Here is an 18,195-nt window from a genome sequence, read left to right on the forward strand (position 1 = left end):
ACATTTTGTTACACAGTTTGGCTTGCTGAGTGCCTTCCAAGGCGGGGGACACATTAGGAAATGAAGATCATATAAAATCCAAAAATATTAATAAAATTTTAAGTTATTTCCAAAATAAAGACAAGCACCAAGTTCTGAACTTCCAGTTTAATTTTAAGCCTTAATTCTTTTTCTTTGAATTTTATTTTATTTTTAGCTCTGCATTATCTCCCTTTCTTCTTGAGAAAGCAAGACCCATTATAAACACACACTTAAAACAAATTCCCGAATTAGACATGTCTAAAAAAAGAAAGCCCTCAATCTGCACTCTGAATCCTATCTCCCCTCTGTCAGATGAAGGACAATAAGTTTCAACAATAGTTGAATGGAATTATGGTCACTACACTAATAAATTCTTATGTCTTTTAATGTTCTTTTATGATATTGTTATTGTAGAAACTGTTCTCCTGATTCTGCTTATTGTGCATCAGTTCATACAAAATCTTTGTAGATTTCTCTGCAACTACGAGATCCACCAAATCATTTCTAATGGAGCAGTAATGAACTGAACTAGCTATGCCCAGAAAAAGAACTCTGGGAGATGACTAAAACCATTACATTGAATTCCCAATCCCTATATTTATGCACACATGCATTTTTGATTTCCTTCACAAGCTAATTGTACAATAATTCAAAGTCTGATTCTTTTTGTACAGCAAAATAATGTTTTGGTAATGTATACTTATTGTGTATCTAAGTTATATTTTAATATATTTAACATCTACTGGTCATCCTGCCATCTAGGGAGGGGTGGGGGTAAGAGGTGAAAAATTGGAACAAGAGGTTTGGCAATTGTTAATCCTGTAAAGTTACCCATGTATATATCCTGTAAATAAAAGGCTATTAAATAAAAAAATAAAAATAAAATAAAATTAAATTAAATTAAAAAAAAAAAAAAAAAAAGATTTCTCTGCAACTATATGCTTCATCATTTTTTATAGTTCAACTACATCCCATCAAACTTCACATACCAGAATTTGTTACCCTCTGATGGGCAACCCCTCATTTTCCAATCTTTGTCACTACAAAAAGAGCTTCTATATTTTTATACATATGCGTCTTTTTCTTTTGTTTTTCTTCTTGGAGTATAGAGGTCATGGTAGTTTTGCTGAGTCAGAGGTGCAGAATTTAAAAACTTTGGGAATACAGTAATAGTGCATTAATGTGTTTGTTTTTCTCAGTCCTTCCAGCAGTTGTACAATCTTTAGGTTATTGTCTGTTAACCCCCAGATCTCACTACATTATCAGTATTAGTTTTTTAATCCACCTACCCAGTAATTTTATTAAGTAGATAAGAAAATATAAAAAACAAATACATACTACATGACAATACAGGTCAAGTGAATTAATATGCTGGGAATGTAGTGAGATGAGAAAGGAGGCATCACTTGAATTTTTAAGGATGGACAGAAATTTAACACAAATTCAAAAAGGAAGAAAGGAAATTCCAAGCATCCCATCCAGAGAGCTATTAAATTCTTACCTGAAGCAGAAGACTGTGTTGCATTATATTTATCTTTGGCCACAGCCCAATCCACAGCTACTGTCCGCCCTGTGAAACAAAAAAATGAAAATTAGAATATCTCTTCCTTTTATCACTACTCCTTCTTTGAGGGGTTTAAGGACTTAGCCTCTATAGAAAAAACTCCTAGAATTGACCTGCCCTTGTTTTAACAATAAAACATACCCTTCAAAAACAGTCCAATAGGACTATGCTCTCATTCCTATTATTGCATATATCCCTTCCCATTTTCTATACCCTCCAGGTTTCTAGAGAAAGGGGAACGTGAAAGGTCAACAAAGAAAAATGAAGGGGGGAAATAATTCTGACTAACAAAAAATTTGTTCAAAATCTATCTCTGACCCTAGGCAAGTCCATTCAATTCTCTGACCTGGAGTTTTTTCACTTGAAAAGGGAAGGAGAAAGCAAAGGTTAACATCTGAACTTGCAACTTCATAGAGTTGCTTGTAGTTTATAAACTTTAAAGTATCATATAAATGAGTTACTGGGATGGTATTCATAGAACAAAAGCTCAGAATTCAGAGGTCACATTGTGTCAATAGCTTTTGCTTAACAATTTGGGGATATTTTTCTTACAAGGGAAGGCTCAATGGGAGGGATGGGTATATATGGAAATGACCATGATGGAAGAAGCATCAGTAAATGTTAATTGTCAAAACAAACCAAGAGGGCTGGATTATATCAACTTAGACAAGTAGAAGATTCCCATCCTACCACAATGCCAATTTTCATCCATAAGCAACTGTTTTAGGTCTTCTACCCAGTCAAAGTTTTAAAAATATACAAAGTAAGGACAAACAAGAAAAACAATACTTACAACAATCTCAGGTACTTTCATTTTTAACCCTAAGATTAATTGTCATCAGGAAAATGTCACCAAACTAATTTAGTACACTAACAATGAATAATGACAAATGTGAAATCTTGTATTTTTCAGAAAATATAAAGAATTCTACTTACTAGGTCAATTTACCTAAATACCAGGTATACGATGCAGGCCTTTAGTAGATGAAGACGACAAAACAGACCTACCTTTTATCTCTGTCATGTTGGTGCCTTTCAAGGCTTTTCCTGCTTCTAAGAGATTCTTGAACTGAACAAAAGCAAAGCCTCGCATTTTTCCGTCTATAAGTAAAAAGGACACAAAATCAAGTAAACTGAGCTATTAGTGCTAAAAGGTAAGGCCACAGAAATATAACGTGAAAAGAAGGAAAAATAATTTTAAATTGACCAGAATTTTAAACTGGCTTTCCTCCAAATTAAAATGGCACTTCTTCCAACAGAATGAGTTTAGCTGCTTGACCGAAGTTCAAAGTAAATGACACTGCTTTGTCCTAAAGTTAGGACTTTACTCCTAAAACTATTAAGATATCTGACCTATCCTGAAATATCCAAAAGAAAAGATAAAAACCTCATCCATGTGTTCTGGACAGTGACTAACATAAGAAATCACGAGCTCACTACTGGGCTTATACCCCAAAGAGATACTAAAGAAGGGAAAGGGACCTGGTTGTGTCAAATTGTTTGTGGCAGCCCTGTTTGTAGTGGCTAGAAACTGGAAAGTGAATGGATGCCCATCAATCGGAGTATGGCTGGGTAAATTGTGGTATATGAATGTTATGAAATATTATTGTTCTGTAAAAAATGACCAGAAGGATGAATACAGAGAGGCTTGGAAAGTCTTACATGAACTGATGTTAAGTGAAATGAGCAGAACCAAGAAATCATTATATACTTCAACAACCATACTGTATGAGGATGTATTCTGATGGAAGTGGATTTCTTTGACAAAGAGATCCAACTCAGTTTCAATTGATCAATGATGGACAGAACCAGCTACACCCAAAGAAAGAACACTGGGAAATGAATGTAAACTGTTTGCATTTTTGTTTTTCTTCCCGGGTTATTTCTACCTTCTGAAGCCAATTCTCCCTGTGCAACAAGAGAACTGTTCAGTTCTGCACACATATATTGTATCTAGGATATACTGTGACATATTTAACATGTATAGGACTGCTTGCCATCTGGGGGAGGGGGTGGAGAGAGGGAAGGGAAAATCGGAACAGAAGTGAGTGCAAGGGATATTGTTGTAAAAAATTACCCTGGCATGGGTTCTGTCAATAAAAAGTTATTTAAAAAAAGAAAGAAGGAAAGAAAAGAAATCATGAACTGGATAAATATTTTAAAAATTCCATTCTGATTCATAAAATGGGCAAAGACGCTCATTAGTACCTGGCTTTCTAGGGATGTTCACTTCTAAGACAGCGCCAAACTGAGCAAACAAATTCTTCAGATCTTCTTCTGAACACTAAAGAGAAAAATAAGTGACAAAAGGAGTGTAACCACAAAGAAATTGGAAGCATCAACCTGCTCTTGAGAATTTAATCCATTAATATTATGTCACTTTTCAGCTTCAGAAGAATAGAAAATCAGATTTTTGGAAAGGGGGCATTTCATTATAAAATCTATGGCATAGAAGATAGGAAATAATGGAAGATTTATTTATGAAATCCTTCCAAAGTAGTCCTTCCTCTGTAGTTAGTGTTCATAAAGGTTCTTTGCTAAACAGATCCATTTTCGATAGCACTATAGCCAAGACTCATTTTTAAAAAGACAAGAAATCATCAATACTATCCCAGGCAGATGATACTACTGACAACAGGCACGTTTTACAGGTAACATTCTCCACTGCTCTTGAGGCCCAATTTGATCACTAGCCTCAGATCCTACCTTAAAACTCAGGTTCCGGATGATTAATCTAGCTTTTTTGTCAGCTGCTTTGCTTTTCTTAGGCCTGGTTTTTGGTTCTCGTTCTGGTTCTTCCTGTGAGGTCACTGAATATTCTGGAAAGTAAAAAAAAAAAAGGAGGGGGGGAGCAAATACTTACTCTTGATTATATAGAAACAAACAGGATTTCAAGTACAAGGTAACAGATGACACTTGTCAGAAGAATGAATACCAGGAACACTAAAACATTAGAGCTATAGGTAATATGTTGGGTCATGATGAGCACATTGAGAAATCATCAAGACCAAAATCCAAACCCAGATTACTACCAAGAACCGTACCAAACTAGAACAGACCTTCCATGAAGTTGCCTATGTGAAGGAATCCTGAATTTCTCAACTTCAGGAATAAATGAAGAAAAACAAAATGAATGGCTGATGAAGCCTGGATGCATTAGAGAATTGGAAATCACTTTGGAGACATTAGTTTGGGAGTTTTTAACTTCTAAAGATTCTCCAGAACCCTAACACCATTTCCCTCGGCCTAAATAAGAACAGACTTTTTATAACTTACCCTTCTTTGCCTTTGGTCTGCTCCTTAGTTTTCTTTTGGCAATAGTCACATTGATCTTGCAACCTTCAAAGGTGGTAACTTCCTTGAGGGCCCTCTGAGCATCCTCCAACATGGAAAAAGTGACATAGCCAAAGCCACGACATGTCTTACTGCCTAAAAGACAACAGGGTATGAGGGGAAATGGAGCTATAAGCCAAGAGAACATCTTCATAAATAAGCCAGAGACCTGCTATAAATCTTATCATAGGAAACACCACCTTTATACAAGCCAGAATTATGAAGAAAATGGAAAAACACCAAGGAGGCAAGAAAGAAACATGTACAAGATTCTTTATAAAAATTAAAGTGGCTCCCTTAGAATGATCAAGACTCGATTTCTTTTAGGGTATCCCTGAAAATAAACTCTCTGTATTGCTATAAGGGAATTCATGAGCACACAATTAACAACTCCTACAGTATACTTTTAACATTTTCATATCAATTCATTTCTAAACAGAAGCAAGAAAAAGCAGCAATCACTATTTCTAAAAGAAAAAGAAAAAATTATTTCTATCCTGCAGATAAAAGTATTTTACACTGATCTTCTGAAAGAATTATGTTTTACCTTCTGAATCCAATTCTCCCTGTGCAATAAGAAAACTGTTCGGTTCTGCACATATATATTGTATCTAGGATATACTGTGACCTATTTAACATGTATAGGACTGCTTACCATCTGGGGGAGGGGGTGGAGGGAGAGAAAAATAGGAACAAAAGTGAGTGCAAGGGATAATGTAAAAAAATTACCCTGGCATGGGTTCTGTCAATAAAGTTATTAAAAAAAAAAAAAAAAGAAAGAAAGAATTATGTTTTCATCAATACAGTTGTAAAAATATCCATGTAGGATTCTTGTGTTTATTTTCCCAGAAAGACTCCATTAAGAATCTACCCAAGGAAAAGGACTCCCATGTGCAAAAATGTTTGTAGCAGCTCTTTTTGTAGTGGCAAGGAACTGGAAACTGAATGGATGTCCATCAGTCAAAGAATGGCTGAATTATAAAATAATATAACATATAACGATCAGCAGGATGATTTCAGAAAGGCCTGGAGAGACTTATATGAACTGATGCTAAGTGAAGTGAATAAAACCAAGAGAACATTGTTCACAGCAATAACAAGACTACATGATGAGCAATTCTGATGGACTTGGCTCTTTTCAACAGCAAGATGATTCAGGCCAGTTTCAATGATCTTGTGATGAAGAAAGCCATCTACACCCAGAGCATTTTCATTTTTGTTGTTGTTTGCTTGCTTTTTGTTTTGTTATTTTTTTCTTTTTGATCTGATAATTGTAGAAATATGTATAGAAGAATCATACATGTTTAACATATATTTGATTACTTACTGTCTAAGGGATAAGATGGAGGGAAGAGAGGGAGAAAAAAAATTGGAACACAAGGTTTTGAACACAAGACCTGAAGAAAGCTTTGACACAATCCTTTTCTTTTAAATGGCACCCTGTAAGCAGGCCCCTTGGCCAAGAGAGTTTAAGTATCTTGCTTAAGTAGTGACAGATGAAAGCTTTTTCCAACTCAAACTCAAGTTCTCTTAATCCAAATCCAATAGTTCTCCCCTCCTCCCCCACTTCCCTTCCCCCATTAACATGTTCTCCTCTTCCTTTTGTTATTTTAGTGTTTCAGGAAATATCAATGTGCTGCTCCATCTGCTGCCTTTTATTCTCACTACATGATCAGTTTATTTAATTATGATTGGATAATGTCTTTTGTGCCAATATTTGAGTGCTAGTCGATGCTGGTAATATGCTGTACTCTGCTTAAAAACACCACACCCATTTTCCCATTACCCTTTCTGTTACCTGTACTTTTAAATCTTTCTAAAGCTAAAATATTCTGCTCTTAAGTAGCTCCTGAGAACACTCCATGATGTACCAGGGCTAAACAGAAGCCCAAGTAAGGAGTCAAGACTGAAAATGACCAAATGAATTTGAAAAGAGCAGAGCAAGACGATAGTTCTGTGGTTCAATTTAAATTTAAAAAACACATACTACTTAGTAAATTAATGAATTTATTGTGAACAGTTTGTCAATTAGGCAAATCAAATTCCAATTTGATAGGCAGCCAAACAATATGAAATAGAAATACCAGGACAATAGAAATGGAAGTTGAAGATCCAATCAATGTGTCCAACAGTACACCACTTTTACCGAAAGAGAACCTTCCATTTTATCCCTAAATTCTGCTCCCAAGGAGAACAATATATTCAAAATTACAAAATCAAAATCTGGTTGTTCCATATTCTAACTACACCAGTACTGTTTTCTCTCTCCTCATTATTTTATTACACGTAAAGTAAACCACTATATAAGCACAGGCAAAATGCTAAATTATTGCATGATGCTTATAGGTTGTTTTTTGCTTTTACTAATTGGCCAATGGTATGTTTTCATTAAAATCAAATGGATGAAAACCACCCAATAAAAATTATAGTATGCAAATTTATTTAAATTTTTTTTTTCTGAATAGTATTTTATTTTGCTCTAAATCACTATTGATTAGACAAATGCAAATTAAGACAACTCTGAGGTACCACTATATACTTCTCAGATTGACTAAGATGACAGGAAAAAAGGTTGGCAGCAATGTGGGGAAAACTGGGACACTATTACATTGTTGGTGGAGTTGTGAAATGCTCCAACCATTCTAAAGAGCAATCCAGAATACGCAAAGGCTACCAAATTGTGCATACCCTTTGACCCAGCAGTGTCTCTACTGGGTCTATATCCCAAAGAGATCATAAAAAAGGGAAAATATGCACATGTGCACCCCCCTCAAAAAGTGATGATTTTAGGAAGGCCTGGAGAGACTTACATGAACTGCTGCTAAATGAAGTGAATAGAACCAAAATAACATTGTACAAGTAACAAGATGATTATGTGATGATCAACTGTGATGGACATGGCTCTTTTTCAATAACAAGGTGATTCAGGCCAACTCCAACAGACTTGTGATGGAGAAAGCCATCTGCATCCAGAGAGAGGACTATAGGGATTGAGTGTGGATCACAACATAATTATCTTCACCATTTTTGTTATTGTTTGCTTGCTTTCCCCCCCCCTCCTCATTTTTTAACTTTTTGATCAGATTTTTCTTATGCAGCATAATAAATGTGGAAATATGTATAGAAGAATTGCAAATGTTTAACATACTGGATTACTTGCTATCTAGGGGAGTGAAGGGTTGGAACATAAGATTTTGAAAGGGTGAATGTTAAAAAAAACTATCTCTGCATATATTTTGAAAATAAAAAGCTACTATTAAAATGAAAATTTAATATTTCATTTTTCCAAATACAAAGATAGTTTTAAACATTCATTTTCTTTTTTCTTTTTTTTTTTTGCTGAGGCAATTGGGGTTAAGTGACTTGCCCAGAGTCACACAGCCAGGACTGAAGCCGAGCTTTGAACTCAGGTCCTCCTGACTTCACGGTTGGTGCTCTATCCACCACACCAACTAGCTGCCCCTCAACATTCATTTTCATCTAACTTTGTGTTCCAAATTTTTTTTCTCTCCTTCCCCTCCCTTTCCCTAAGACAGCAACCAATATGATATAGGTTAAACATTGTCAATCAGTTTAAACATATTTCCATATTTGTCATACTGTATAAGAAAAAAAATCAGACCAAAAGGGAAAAATCCATGAGGAAGAAAAAGCAAACAGACCCAAAAAAAGGTGAAAATACTGTGCTTTGATTCACATTCAGTCTCCATAGTTCTCCCTCTGGATGAGAATGGCATTTTATATCCAAAGTTTTGAATCACAGAATTGCAGAGAAAAGCCAAGTCCATCACAGCTGATCACATAATCTTGTTGCTGTATTCAATGTTCTTCTGGTTCTGCTCACTTCATTCAGCTTCAGTTCATGTAGGTCTTTCTAGGCTTTTCTGAAATCAGCTTGCTCATCCTTTCTTATAGAACAATAATATTCCATTAGCTTTTTATACCACAACTTATTCAACCATTCCCCAACTGATGGGTATCCAGTCATTTCTAGTTCTTTAACTCTACAAAAGGAGCTGCTAACAAACATTTTTGTACATGTGGATCCTTTTATGATCTCTTTGGGATACAGACCCAATAATGACATGCCATATAAATTTAATAGGAAAATCATTGTCCCATGAGAAATAATCAAACAGTTGTTTTAGAAAATGCTAAGAAGACATATATGGACAGAATAAAGTAAGCAAAACCAAGAAAACAATAGCAAAACTATAAAGGAAGACAACTTTGAAAGATTTGAGAAATCTGAGTGATGCAATCAAGAATCTAAAAGACTAAGCATATTACTGAGATGATAAACAAGGTGCAGAATGAAACCTACATTTCTAGATATGCCCAAAATAAAAATTTATTTTGCTTTTTATTGTACATTTATTGATTTTTTCCTTTTATTTTTTCAATAGTGGAGGCAGGAGGAGGGGAGGTGGAGATCAAAAAAAAATAAATACTTATTTGGTGGAGATCAGAAAAATAATTGTTTTAATGTTTAACATATTTGTACATGTATAACCTCTACTGGATTTCTTGCTGTCTTGGAGAGAAGGAAGGAAATAGAGAGGAGAAAAAATTGGAACTCAAAATCTTACAAAAATGAATGTTGAAAACTATCATTACATGCAATTGAAAAGGATAAAATTGATGTCATTGCTGCAGTTGTTGTTTGTCCTTCATTCTTGAAGAGGACCATGACATCAGGGAGTTGATGCAATGACATGCAAAAAAGTTGGATTTAAGTGAAGATGGGCTGTGCAAAATCATCAACTTCACTTTCTTCTCCAGTAAAGAATGAAGAAGCTTCTAAATCCCTGTCTAAAAAAATCATTGTACAAAGGTCAGCTCTGTCAGAAAGATACATAAAACACATCATTTTGCCTAACATCAAAATTAGCAACAGATTTCAAAAGCACTAGATTTCCCTTTCCTTGTACTACATATTTATCCTATACAATATGCCTGCAAACTGAAGATTGATCATGAATATAATCCAATTAAATCTCATACCTAGCAGCACAACATAAGTGTTTCCTTTCCATCTAAAGACATTCATTTGTTAGTCTGTTCACTAGTAAGGAAACAGCATCAGTGGATCATAGCCTGTTCTGCTAAGTACAGAGGGAAAGAGGATACTAGGAACTGTCCAAGAAGTTGAGGTGCAGAGTTTCCATGGCTTTGGAAAAAGTAACAAAGAGAACCTGCTAAGGTTTTTGGTATGGTATTTAACACAACATGGGAAAATCCACCTCCATATATAAAATTTATGAAAGAAATATTTCTCCTACACATCCAATGGGTTACTCTTGCTGGTGCAAAGAGAAGGGAGAAGAAAAAAAAAAGAAGAGAGAAAAAAGCAACAAGTTGCCACAGGCCATTGGTTTCAAACCGCTGGTTGAGATCCAACTTAAGGGGGAGCAATCCATCAACATTTATTAAGAACTTATTAAGTGCTAGGCACTAGGCTAAGTGCTAATTTGTTATCTTTAAAAATTTTCTGGAAAACAAAAAAAGAAATCCCTTAAGGAGAAAACTGACCATATCTGGCCAGCATCCTTCCTGGACTACATGCAAGGTAACTTGTGGTGCTGTCCTTTGTACTCGAAGAGGATCAAAATAACATCACTATGTTAGAGTCAAGTTATTAAGTCTTAACTATGGCTGATCAGACAGATCATATGAGCTCAAGAGTACTCTGGCACAGGTCAGATACAAACGGACCATAGAACACTTGGGATGGCTTCTCTAACTTTGTCCGTCTCAAGTTTCCTTTAGGCTAAACCAATTCTTCTTTGCTCACAGAGCTCAGCACCTTCTCTGATGAGGCTATGCCATGCTAGGCAGTTCTGTGCCAGTGTCTCCCAAGTTATATGAGTGTCCTTGTATCTTTTTTCTGACCATCTCATGACTGCTTGCCTTGTGTGAGTTCTCCATAAAAGTTTTTTTTAGCAAATGTACATTAAGCATTTCAACAATGTGGCCAGCCCAACAGAGTTGGGCCCTCTTTAGTATTAGTGCCCTAACAAAAATAGCAATTTTAGTTATGTGACTACTAAAAAGGCAGTCTTCCAGTTACTCTTCTGATGGAGAGGACTGCGTTCTCAGCAGATTCAGATCTGTCAGAGCATAAAATCTACATGATGCTGGTTTCTCATCAGTTCTCCTGCTAGGAAGTAGAGGCAGCCACTTACACTACTTGGTTGCTCTGGGCATGTACCCCATTCCTGGGTATCCAAGACAATGTGGAGAGAAGGAAAATGAACTTAATGAAATGGGCTCCCTTTCACCCTTCCCCCCAGTACTGAATCCACCCAAGCCCACACAATGTCAGCTTGAGAAAAAACTCCCTATTCAGTAGGCCTCTGCCCCAAAGAGATTAAAGAACAAAATAGGAAAGTTTTTTTGTTTTTTTTTTTAATATACAAAAATGCTTTAAGCAGGTTATTCTGTAGTGGCAGAGAACTGAGAGGGAGTACCATCAGTTGGGAAATGGCTGAACAAATCAAATTTAACATGAATATGAAAATAATGAAATGGTATTACACCATGAGAAATTAAGTAATGCAGGGGATCAAAAAGACTTGTATGAACTGATGCAGAAAGCAATAAACAAAACAACACTGTAAATAATAATTTTGAAGGCCTTAAGAATCGACTTGTGTGACAGAAGCAGGAGGGTTCCCTTGGCTGGCATAGATTCTTTTTTTCCTTAACAGTATTTTATTTTTCCAAATGATAGTGTGTCAGGCAACAATACAGTGGTCAATTACAATTCTAAAGGACAGATAATGTAGAATGCTACCCATAGCCATGGGTATGGTTCTCTACCCATAGAGAGCATAGGACAAGATATAAAATGAGACCCTGATTTTTAAACATGGCAGATATAGAGATTTAATCGTGCTTAATTATGCATGTTTGTTAGTAGAGTATCCTTTTCTTTTTTTTTTGGGGGGGGGTGAGAGAAATAAAATTAAGTACTTGTTAGCTGGAAAAAAAAAAAAAAAGCAAAATAAAAATTACATTAAAGAGGTAAGAAAAACCCAGATCTAGCTCCTTCCTTTTCAAGTACTTCTACTCCTCAGAGAAGAGAAAGAAAAAACATGTTGGAGAAAGAAGGGGATGGGGGAGAGGGGACCGGGTCTCTTCCTTCTAAAGCAGTGGTTCTTAATCTGGGAGCTACAATGTATGGAGAGGATCTATCTGTATATTTATATGTTCTACGTCTATCAGACTCCCACATGATGGTTTTTTAAACTATTCATTGAGAAAGTACATGAAAACAAAAAAAGTTATTATAAATTCAGTAACTTAAAAATTAATCTATATTTTAAGAATTGTTTCTGGGACAGCATACTTCAGAAATATACATGAAATAAAAAAGATATTAATAAAACTGATTTTAAATTAAAATAAAGTTTAAAGAGGCAAAAAAAAAAACTATGTTCTACGTATATGTCATATAAATACTTGTTTCACTAGGTTTTCCCACAGAGTAAAAACACTATCTCTAAAAGCAAAATGGAAAATTATGAAAATGAAAGAATTTGGCTGCAAGTTTGGGCCGTTGTTCCTATTTTGCTATGAGGTGTCATGGAATAAAGGATAGAGTGTTTAAGTTAAATTTGGTCCATAAGGACTCGTAAGAAATCAGAGAAGGGAGAAAGATGAGGATAAACTTCTTTCTTGAAAAAAACTTTCTTTAACTGTTATTTTATGAAGAAATCTAAATAAAATTCTCTAAAGAGTCTGTGGGGGAAAAAAAAAAAAGAACCTGGGAGCTACAAACTGACTTTTTTAATATTCTGGCGATCGAGTTTCAATGGAATTGCTTTTTTGGGCTTCTTATGTCTTTTATGCATTTAAAAACGCTGCTGCGAGAAGGGGTCTCGAAGCTTCCCCAGCCTGCCAAAGAGGTCCGCGGCACAAGAAAGTTTCTGTCTAAGCCCCTGCTTATAAAACTTGTAGAGACCGTCCCAGATGTCAAACTCGCTCCATCAACAAGCACTTCTTAAGCATCTGCTAAGCAAAGCTGCGCCGAGGTTCCAGGCCTGCAGGGCTGGCTCGCCCTCCGTGCGTCTCGCCGTCTCTGTCCCTTCCCCGCTGAGAGAGCTCCCTCCTCCCTCCCCCCCACCTGAGACGCCCCGGGAGCAGGGCCGTTCGGGCCCCGGCGGGTGGGGAGGGAGGGAGGGAGGGAGGCAGGAAAGGGTAACCGAGACGCTCCCGCAGCTCCTACCTTTCTCGGTGACCACGAAACACTGCTTCACGGGCCCCACCTGACTGAAAAGACGCTCCAGCTGCAGGCTGCTGGCCGAGGCCGGGAGGCGGCCCACGAACAGGGTCTGTCCCGCCATCGGGCCGAAAGGCTGGTGCCGCGCGTGCTCAGAACCGCCGGAGAACCGTCAGGAGAGCACGCGCACCGGGACTGGAAGCACTCAGCACCGCCATCTTAGCCGCAAGACGGACCGGAAGAGCCCGGTGAAGAAAGGGGTCCGGGGGAAAGCGCGGCGTCCGGGAGGAAGCAGTTCCGCGGGCCTAGGCCGGCTCTTGGGCCGCCGCGAGGGTCTCGCCCCACCTCTCTGGTCTGCTCCAGCGCTGGCGCCTCCTGTTGGATGGGAGTATTTTTTTTTTTTTTTGCAACTCACCTCTTCTCGGGAGCCCCGCCCTCTTTCCACCCCGCGTTCCGAGAACGCCATGTGGCTTGTGGAGAGCCAGCCCCGCTCGTGGGAGGGGCCGGAGAGGAACCTCGGGGTCCGCATCCCCTTCCGCGGAGGGACCGTCTCGGCCGAGGGAGCGCGCGGCGGGACGCGGCCTCCGGCCGCCTCCGGCGTTCAGGAATGGCCGAGCGCTCCAGCATCCTTGCCAGGGAAACCCCCGGACAATAGCGTCCATGAGGGCACAAAGAGACGGAGATGATGGATGGCTGAAGGGCAGCCACAGCCAGGGGGAAGGTCGGGGGCTGCCTTAACATCTCCTTGTCGCATGGGTCTCCTTGCTCGGGCAGTGAAGCCTCAGAGTAAGATTTCTGGTGCGCAAAGCAAAAGCCAGAGGCTTACGGAGGAGAGCCGTTCACCGAAAGCGTCACCAAAAAAAGAAACAAAATGTAGCTAAGCCCCCCCGGGTGACGCGACCTCGGGGGGTTCTTCCCCTTCTCAGCGCAGGACCCCGGGGCCGGCCTCAGTCAGAGGACGTGCATTCAGAGCCGGAGAGTCGGCGTGCAGGAGAAATCCCTGACACACGCGCTAGCCTTTGGTAATGGGTGAACGAAGCCTTTATTAAGTTCTCAGGGTCCGAAGCCCCGGGGGAGCGAATGGAAATACAGGCCCCATTCTCCGAGAGCTCACATTTTAACGGGAGAAACAGCGCGAATAAAGCGGTTCAGCTGCTGCTCCGAGGAAACAGTCCCGTTATCTTTAGGGCGCTTCTTTTAAAGTCACTTCCATTGATAAAATCGAATTAAATCACGAGGAATGTAAAACGAGGTATTCCTACTGCATACGTGCAAATTTTTTGGTTTAGAGTCTCTGGTTTGTTTGTTTTTTAACTTGTGCATAAATTGGATTTAAGTAAGGCAAAGTTATATTCCAGAGTCAACTGATGCGGCCTGGGATACTTGCCTTCTTCCCTGCCCAACCAAGCGCTAAGTGCCCCACAGTGCCTTCATGGCTGTGGGAATAAATTGTTCTCAGTTCAAACACTCAGGGGGACGCCCCCTAATTCACCCACAGGTTTGAGGCTTGCAGGTTACCCTCCACCTGATTCAGTCTGGGATGTGGCAGCTGCTAGAACTTCTCGGAGTCCCAGGTGTGAGTTAAGAGGCAGGTGGACACCAAAGTGGAAGCTAGTCCCCTTGAGCACCCCATATACCTTAAGACATAATTAATTAAACAGCACGCAGATGGTGAACCATTTAGCAACACGAAGGCAATTAGGTAACACAGTAAATAGAGTATCGATCCTGAAGTTAGGAAAGCGTGAGTTAACATTTACTAGATGTGTGACCAAGTTACTTAATTTCTGCCTCAGTTTCTCCTATTGTAAAATGGGATCCGGTCAGGAAAAATAAGGCTAGAAAATCTTCTAAATGTAAATTAGCAACACCTACCTTCAGTGTTGTTGTGAGGATCAAAGGGAATAATATTTGTAAAGCATTTCATATGAATAAACACATATAAGGCACTTACTAGGTGCTATATAAATGCTCATTCCCTTCCCTACCAAGGACTTTAATGGCAAAGATTTTTCAGGATCTTCAGGAGCTGTAGCACCTGCAGGAGCAATTACCAAGCTGTTTCTCCGAAGGCCTCCCTCCCAGGATAATGACCGAGGGCCCCATGCTGGAAGCATTGCTAGTCCCAAGGCTCTTGGAGCGTTCTCCATCAGGTTCTGAGGGGAAGATCTGATCAAGGTGTAAGATGTGGTGATTTGACTTACTTAGCACATGCTGCCTCCTTTCTCTCCCTCAGGGTGCCTTGCTGCTTTAGCTAGCTTGACTTGACTGCCATGTGGGGGAGTGAGTGGGGGTATGTGGGGGGGGGGTGGCAGTTGGTTGGCAGTTGGTAGGGATATCTCAATTCATCTCCCCAGGAGAACTGCTTATCCAGACGATGGCTCTGAGAGACGGGCCGGAAGCGGGATTCGTGGGCTGGGCTTTACTTCTCTCAGGGGGATAGTGCTTAGCTGCCTTTTGGTGGAAGTCAGTCAACAGTTGTTGCTGGTGATGAAGGCAAGATGGGCCACCTCTCCACAATGATTTCCCCACTCAGTGATGGCTGTGGGAGCTGGGCTAGAAGCAGATCTGATGGTTAGAGGTAACGCTAACCTGAGGCTCTTGGATCCAAGATCCTGGAGTGTCCCCATTGGGGCCTGAGGGAGGTGATGGTCAAAATGGTAGTAGGCCTAGAAGCTCAAAGATGAGGCTTCTGAAACCCAGCCCAGGAACTTTTCTTTGGTCCCAACTACCTTGAGAGGCCAGAATCAGGCCAGGAAAAATGGTTGAATTGACATATTCTACGTGCTGTATTCTCGGCCCCTGTAGTGCTCAGCACGAAGTACCATAGGCCCTATTTGCTTGCCTCTTCAAAAGACATTGCAGGATTGTCCATCAGAGGGCAGTAGCCACCCACAGTGTAGCCCTGTGGACACCCAGAGCCTGACACATCACAATTGATTCTTCCTGTATTTCCCAAGGCAAGCAGAGGCAGCCAAACTCTCCATCTCAGCCCTCCTGGTCTCTTGCTTAGCCTCAGCCCTTCCCCTGCTGCTTCAGATCTGGCCGGACAAGAAGCTCCCTCACTGGAGAACATTCCCTCATAAATCTCCTCAGGACTCCTGCGGGGTATTTTTATTAAACAGCAGCAGCAACAGGAGTGCCCGGGCCCCACACCAGTTCCCCCAGGCTGCCAGGGGAAATCAGTGGTGAGCTACCTCCCCATCCATCACTAAAAGGGACTGGCAGAGACTTTTCCCAACTCTCTTCCAAAGTAATGAGCCTCTATCTGTTCCCCCTTTGGAAACCCAGGCTGGTTGGACCCACCTTCCAAGAGCTAGACAATCTGAGGCAAAAGAGTCCAGTTTGGGGCACAAATCAGGCTCTCCTCTAGAAATGTTACTTTGGGCTAAAAGTTGGGAATATGGTCTTGCTTGGCTGCTTGCTTGGGTGACAGAAAAAAAAATTCTCATGAGTAGAAAGACAGATCTCAGAAGTCTTTTAGTCCAGCTTCCAGTAAACTGAAGGCCAGAGAAGTTAACTAATTTGTCTAAATCAGTGTCATACCTAGATTAAACCCTTTCTCCTTTATCACTGCCCCCATCTCTCACCTTTTACCAGGAATTCTTAAGTTTTTTTTCATCATAGAACCCTTCTTAGAATGTTTTAAAACACACAAAACAAAATAACCAATTGTATTTAAATAGTTATCAGAATGTATTTTTAAATATAAGTTAAGAACTTCATTCTCTTTATATGATTAGGGCAGAGATGTATGTAATAAAATGTACTGCTAGATTATAAACTCCCTGAGGGAAAGGGCTTTATTTTACTCATTTTTGTATCTCATCCAGTATCTCTAAAGGGTGCTTGACACTTAATAAGTGCTTGATAAATACTGTGTGAATTGATTTTGTGTGAGAGAGAGAGAAAAGGGTTGGAGGGAGAAAATTCCTGGAGTAAGGTACTTCCAAAATAATTAACTAATTAAAATCAATTAATTAAAATGAATGAATGCTCAGATACCTAAGCTGTAAAGTAGGAGAGTGCACTTATCTGACCAAGATAGAACTGGGAGGAGACCATAACTGCAAGAAAAGAGGAGAACTAAAGAAGGTGGGGAGGGGAATGGGAGAAGCTTTTCTTAATTCAAAATCCACTCTCTTAATCAAAAGCAGCTGAAGCAAGCCAGCAGCCCTGCTCTGACTGTTACTCTCCGGGTGAGAAACGCTGTAATTGGCAGTTTTCTGGGTCCTAGGCCAAAGTAAAGATGCAGCAGGATGTCTGAGCCAAGCCCTCAGTGATGGAGCAGCCACAGCCCTCCCTCCCCCACCTCCTCTGTCTCTCTCTCCCTCTAATATCCTCCCCACCCCCAAGCACTGTTGCTCACCCCCCTTTCCTGACAGCTCCCCACCAAGGAAACCGGGCCAGAACTCTGCATAGCCCTTGTTTAAGACAGATCTTTATCCACAGAGATTGGGGATCTGGCTTTTTAATTTCATCCTCCCACTTTAGGAGATGTCCTTCTCTTTCCTCCCTTTCCCCCGTCTCTCCTTCCATTTCTCAAAGCCTACAGGAAGGAAAAGAACCCGAGTTCTTTTTTTCCTTCTTTGTTTGGAGTCTCTATATGTGCATTCTACAAGTCAGTCCTTGGCTTTAACTAAACATGTAAACACATGTGTTGCCTGTCTCTGTGTTTCTGATGGATCAGAACCTGAAGCATTTGTTCAGGAACCTTCATAGATTTTCAAATTCTGCCCCACGCTTGATCCATGTCATCAGATCAATTGTATTTACAGTGCACTGAAGAAACAAGTCAAAATGTCCTTGTTACTGTATTTCAGAAAAATGCTAAATGTTCTTTTCTCTAAAACACGGCTCCTCCTAGCAATCTAGAAAGTGAAAGACGCCTGGCAGCTGTAAATTTGTGTGCCTCTGGTCTCTCGGTCTTGTTACTTCTGTCCCATTGGTGAGTGGGGAAAGGAAGCTAGGAGAGAGGGGGCTGCCCCTGACAGACAGGATCCCCTCAGATAGGAAGGGTGTCCCCACATCGGGGCTTGTGCTGCATGGGCAC

General features: G+C 39.8%; 1 protein-coding gene across 5 annotated transcripts in view; it reads right to left on the reverse strand.

Moving 5' to 3' along the window:
* Positions 1-16,015, reverse strand: part of RBM28 (RNA binding motif protein 28) — a 47,132-nt gene extending 31,117 nt beyond the window's left edge. For 3 of the 5 annotated variants that reach the window (XM_031939009.1, XM_031939008.1, XM_031939007.1), the window contains exons 1-7: positions 15,347-16,014; positions 13,149-13,517; positions 4,862-5,014; positions 4,292-4,404; positions 3,794-3,869; positions 2,594-2,686; positions 1,523-1,591 (exon numbers count right to left, since the gene is read on the reverse strand). In XM_031939009.1, the coding sequence (XP_031794869.1) occupies positions 1,523-1,591; positions 2,594-2,686; positions 3,794-3,869; positions 4,292-4,404; positions 4,862-5,014; positions 13,149-13,266 (622 nt within the window). In that variant the 5' untranslated portion in view covers positions 13,267-13,517; positions 15,347-16,014. Of the gene's footprint in view, positions 1-1,522; positions 1,592-2,593; positions 2,687-3,793; positions 3,870-4,291; positions 4,405-4,861; positions 5,015-13,148; positions 13,518-15,346 lie in introns of all 5 variants that reach the window. The other 2 variants (XM_031939010.1, XM_031939012.1) reach the window with 1 other exon arrangement.
* Positions 16,016-18,195: the final 2,180 nt, after the last annotated feature.

This window comes from Sarcophilus harrisii, chromosome 5 (genome assembly GCF_902635505.1).
Source record: "Sarcophilus harrisii chromosome 5, mSarHar1.11, whole genome shotgun sequence".
Lineage (NCBI taxonomy): Eukaryota > Metazoa > Chordata > Mammalia > Dasyuromorphia > Dasyuridae > Sarcophilus > Sarcophilus harrisii.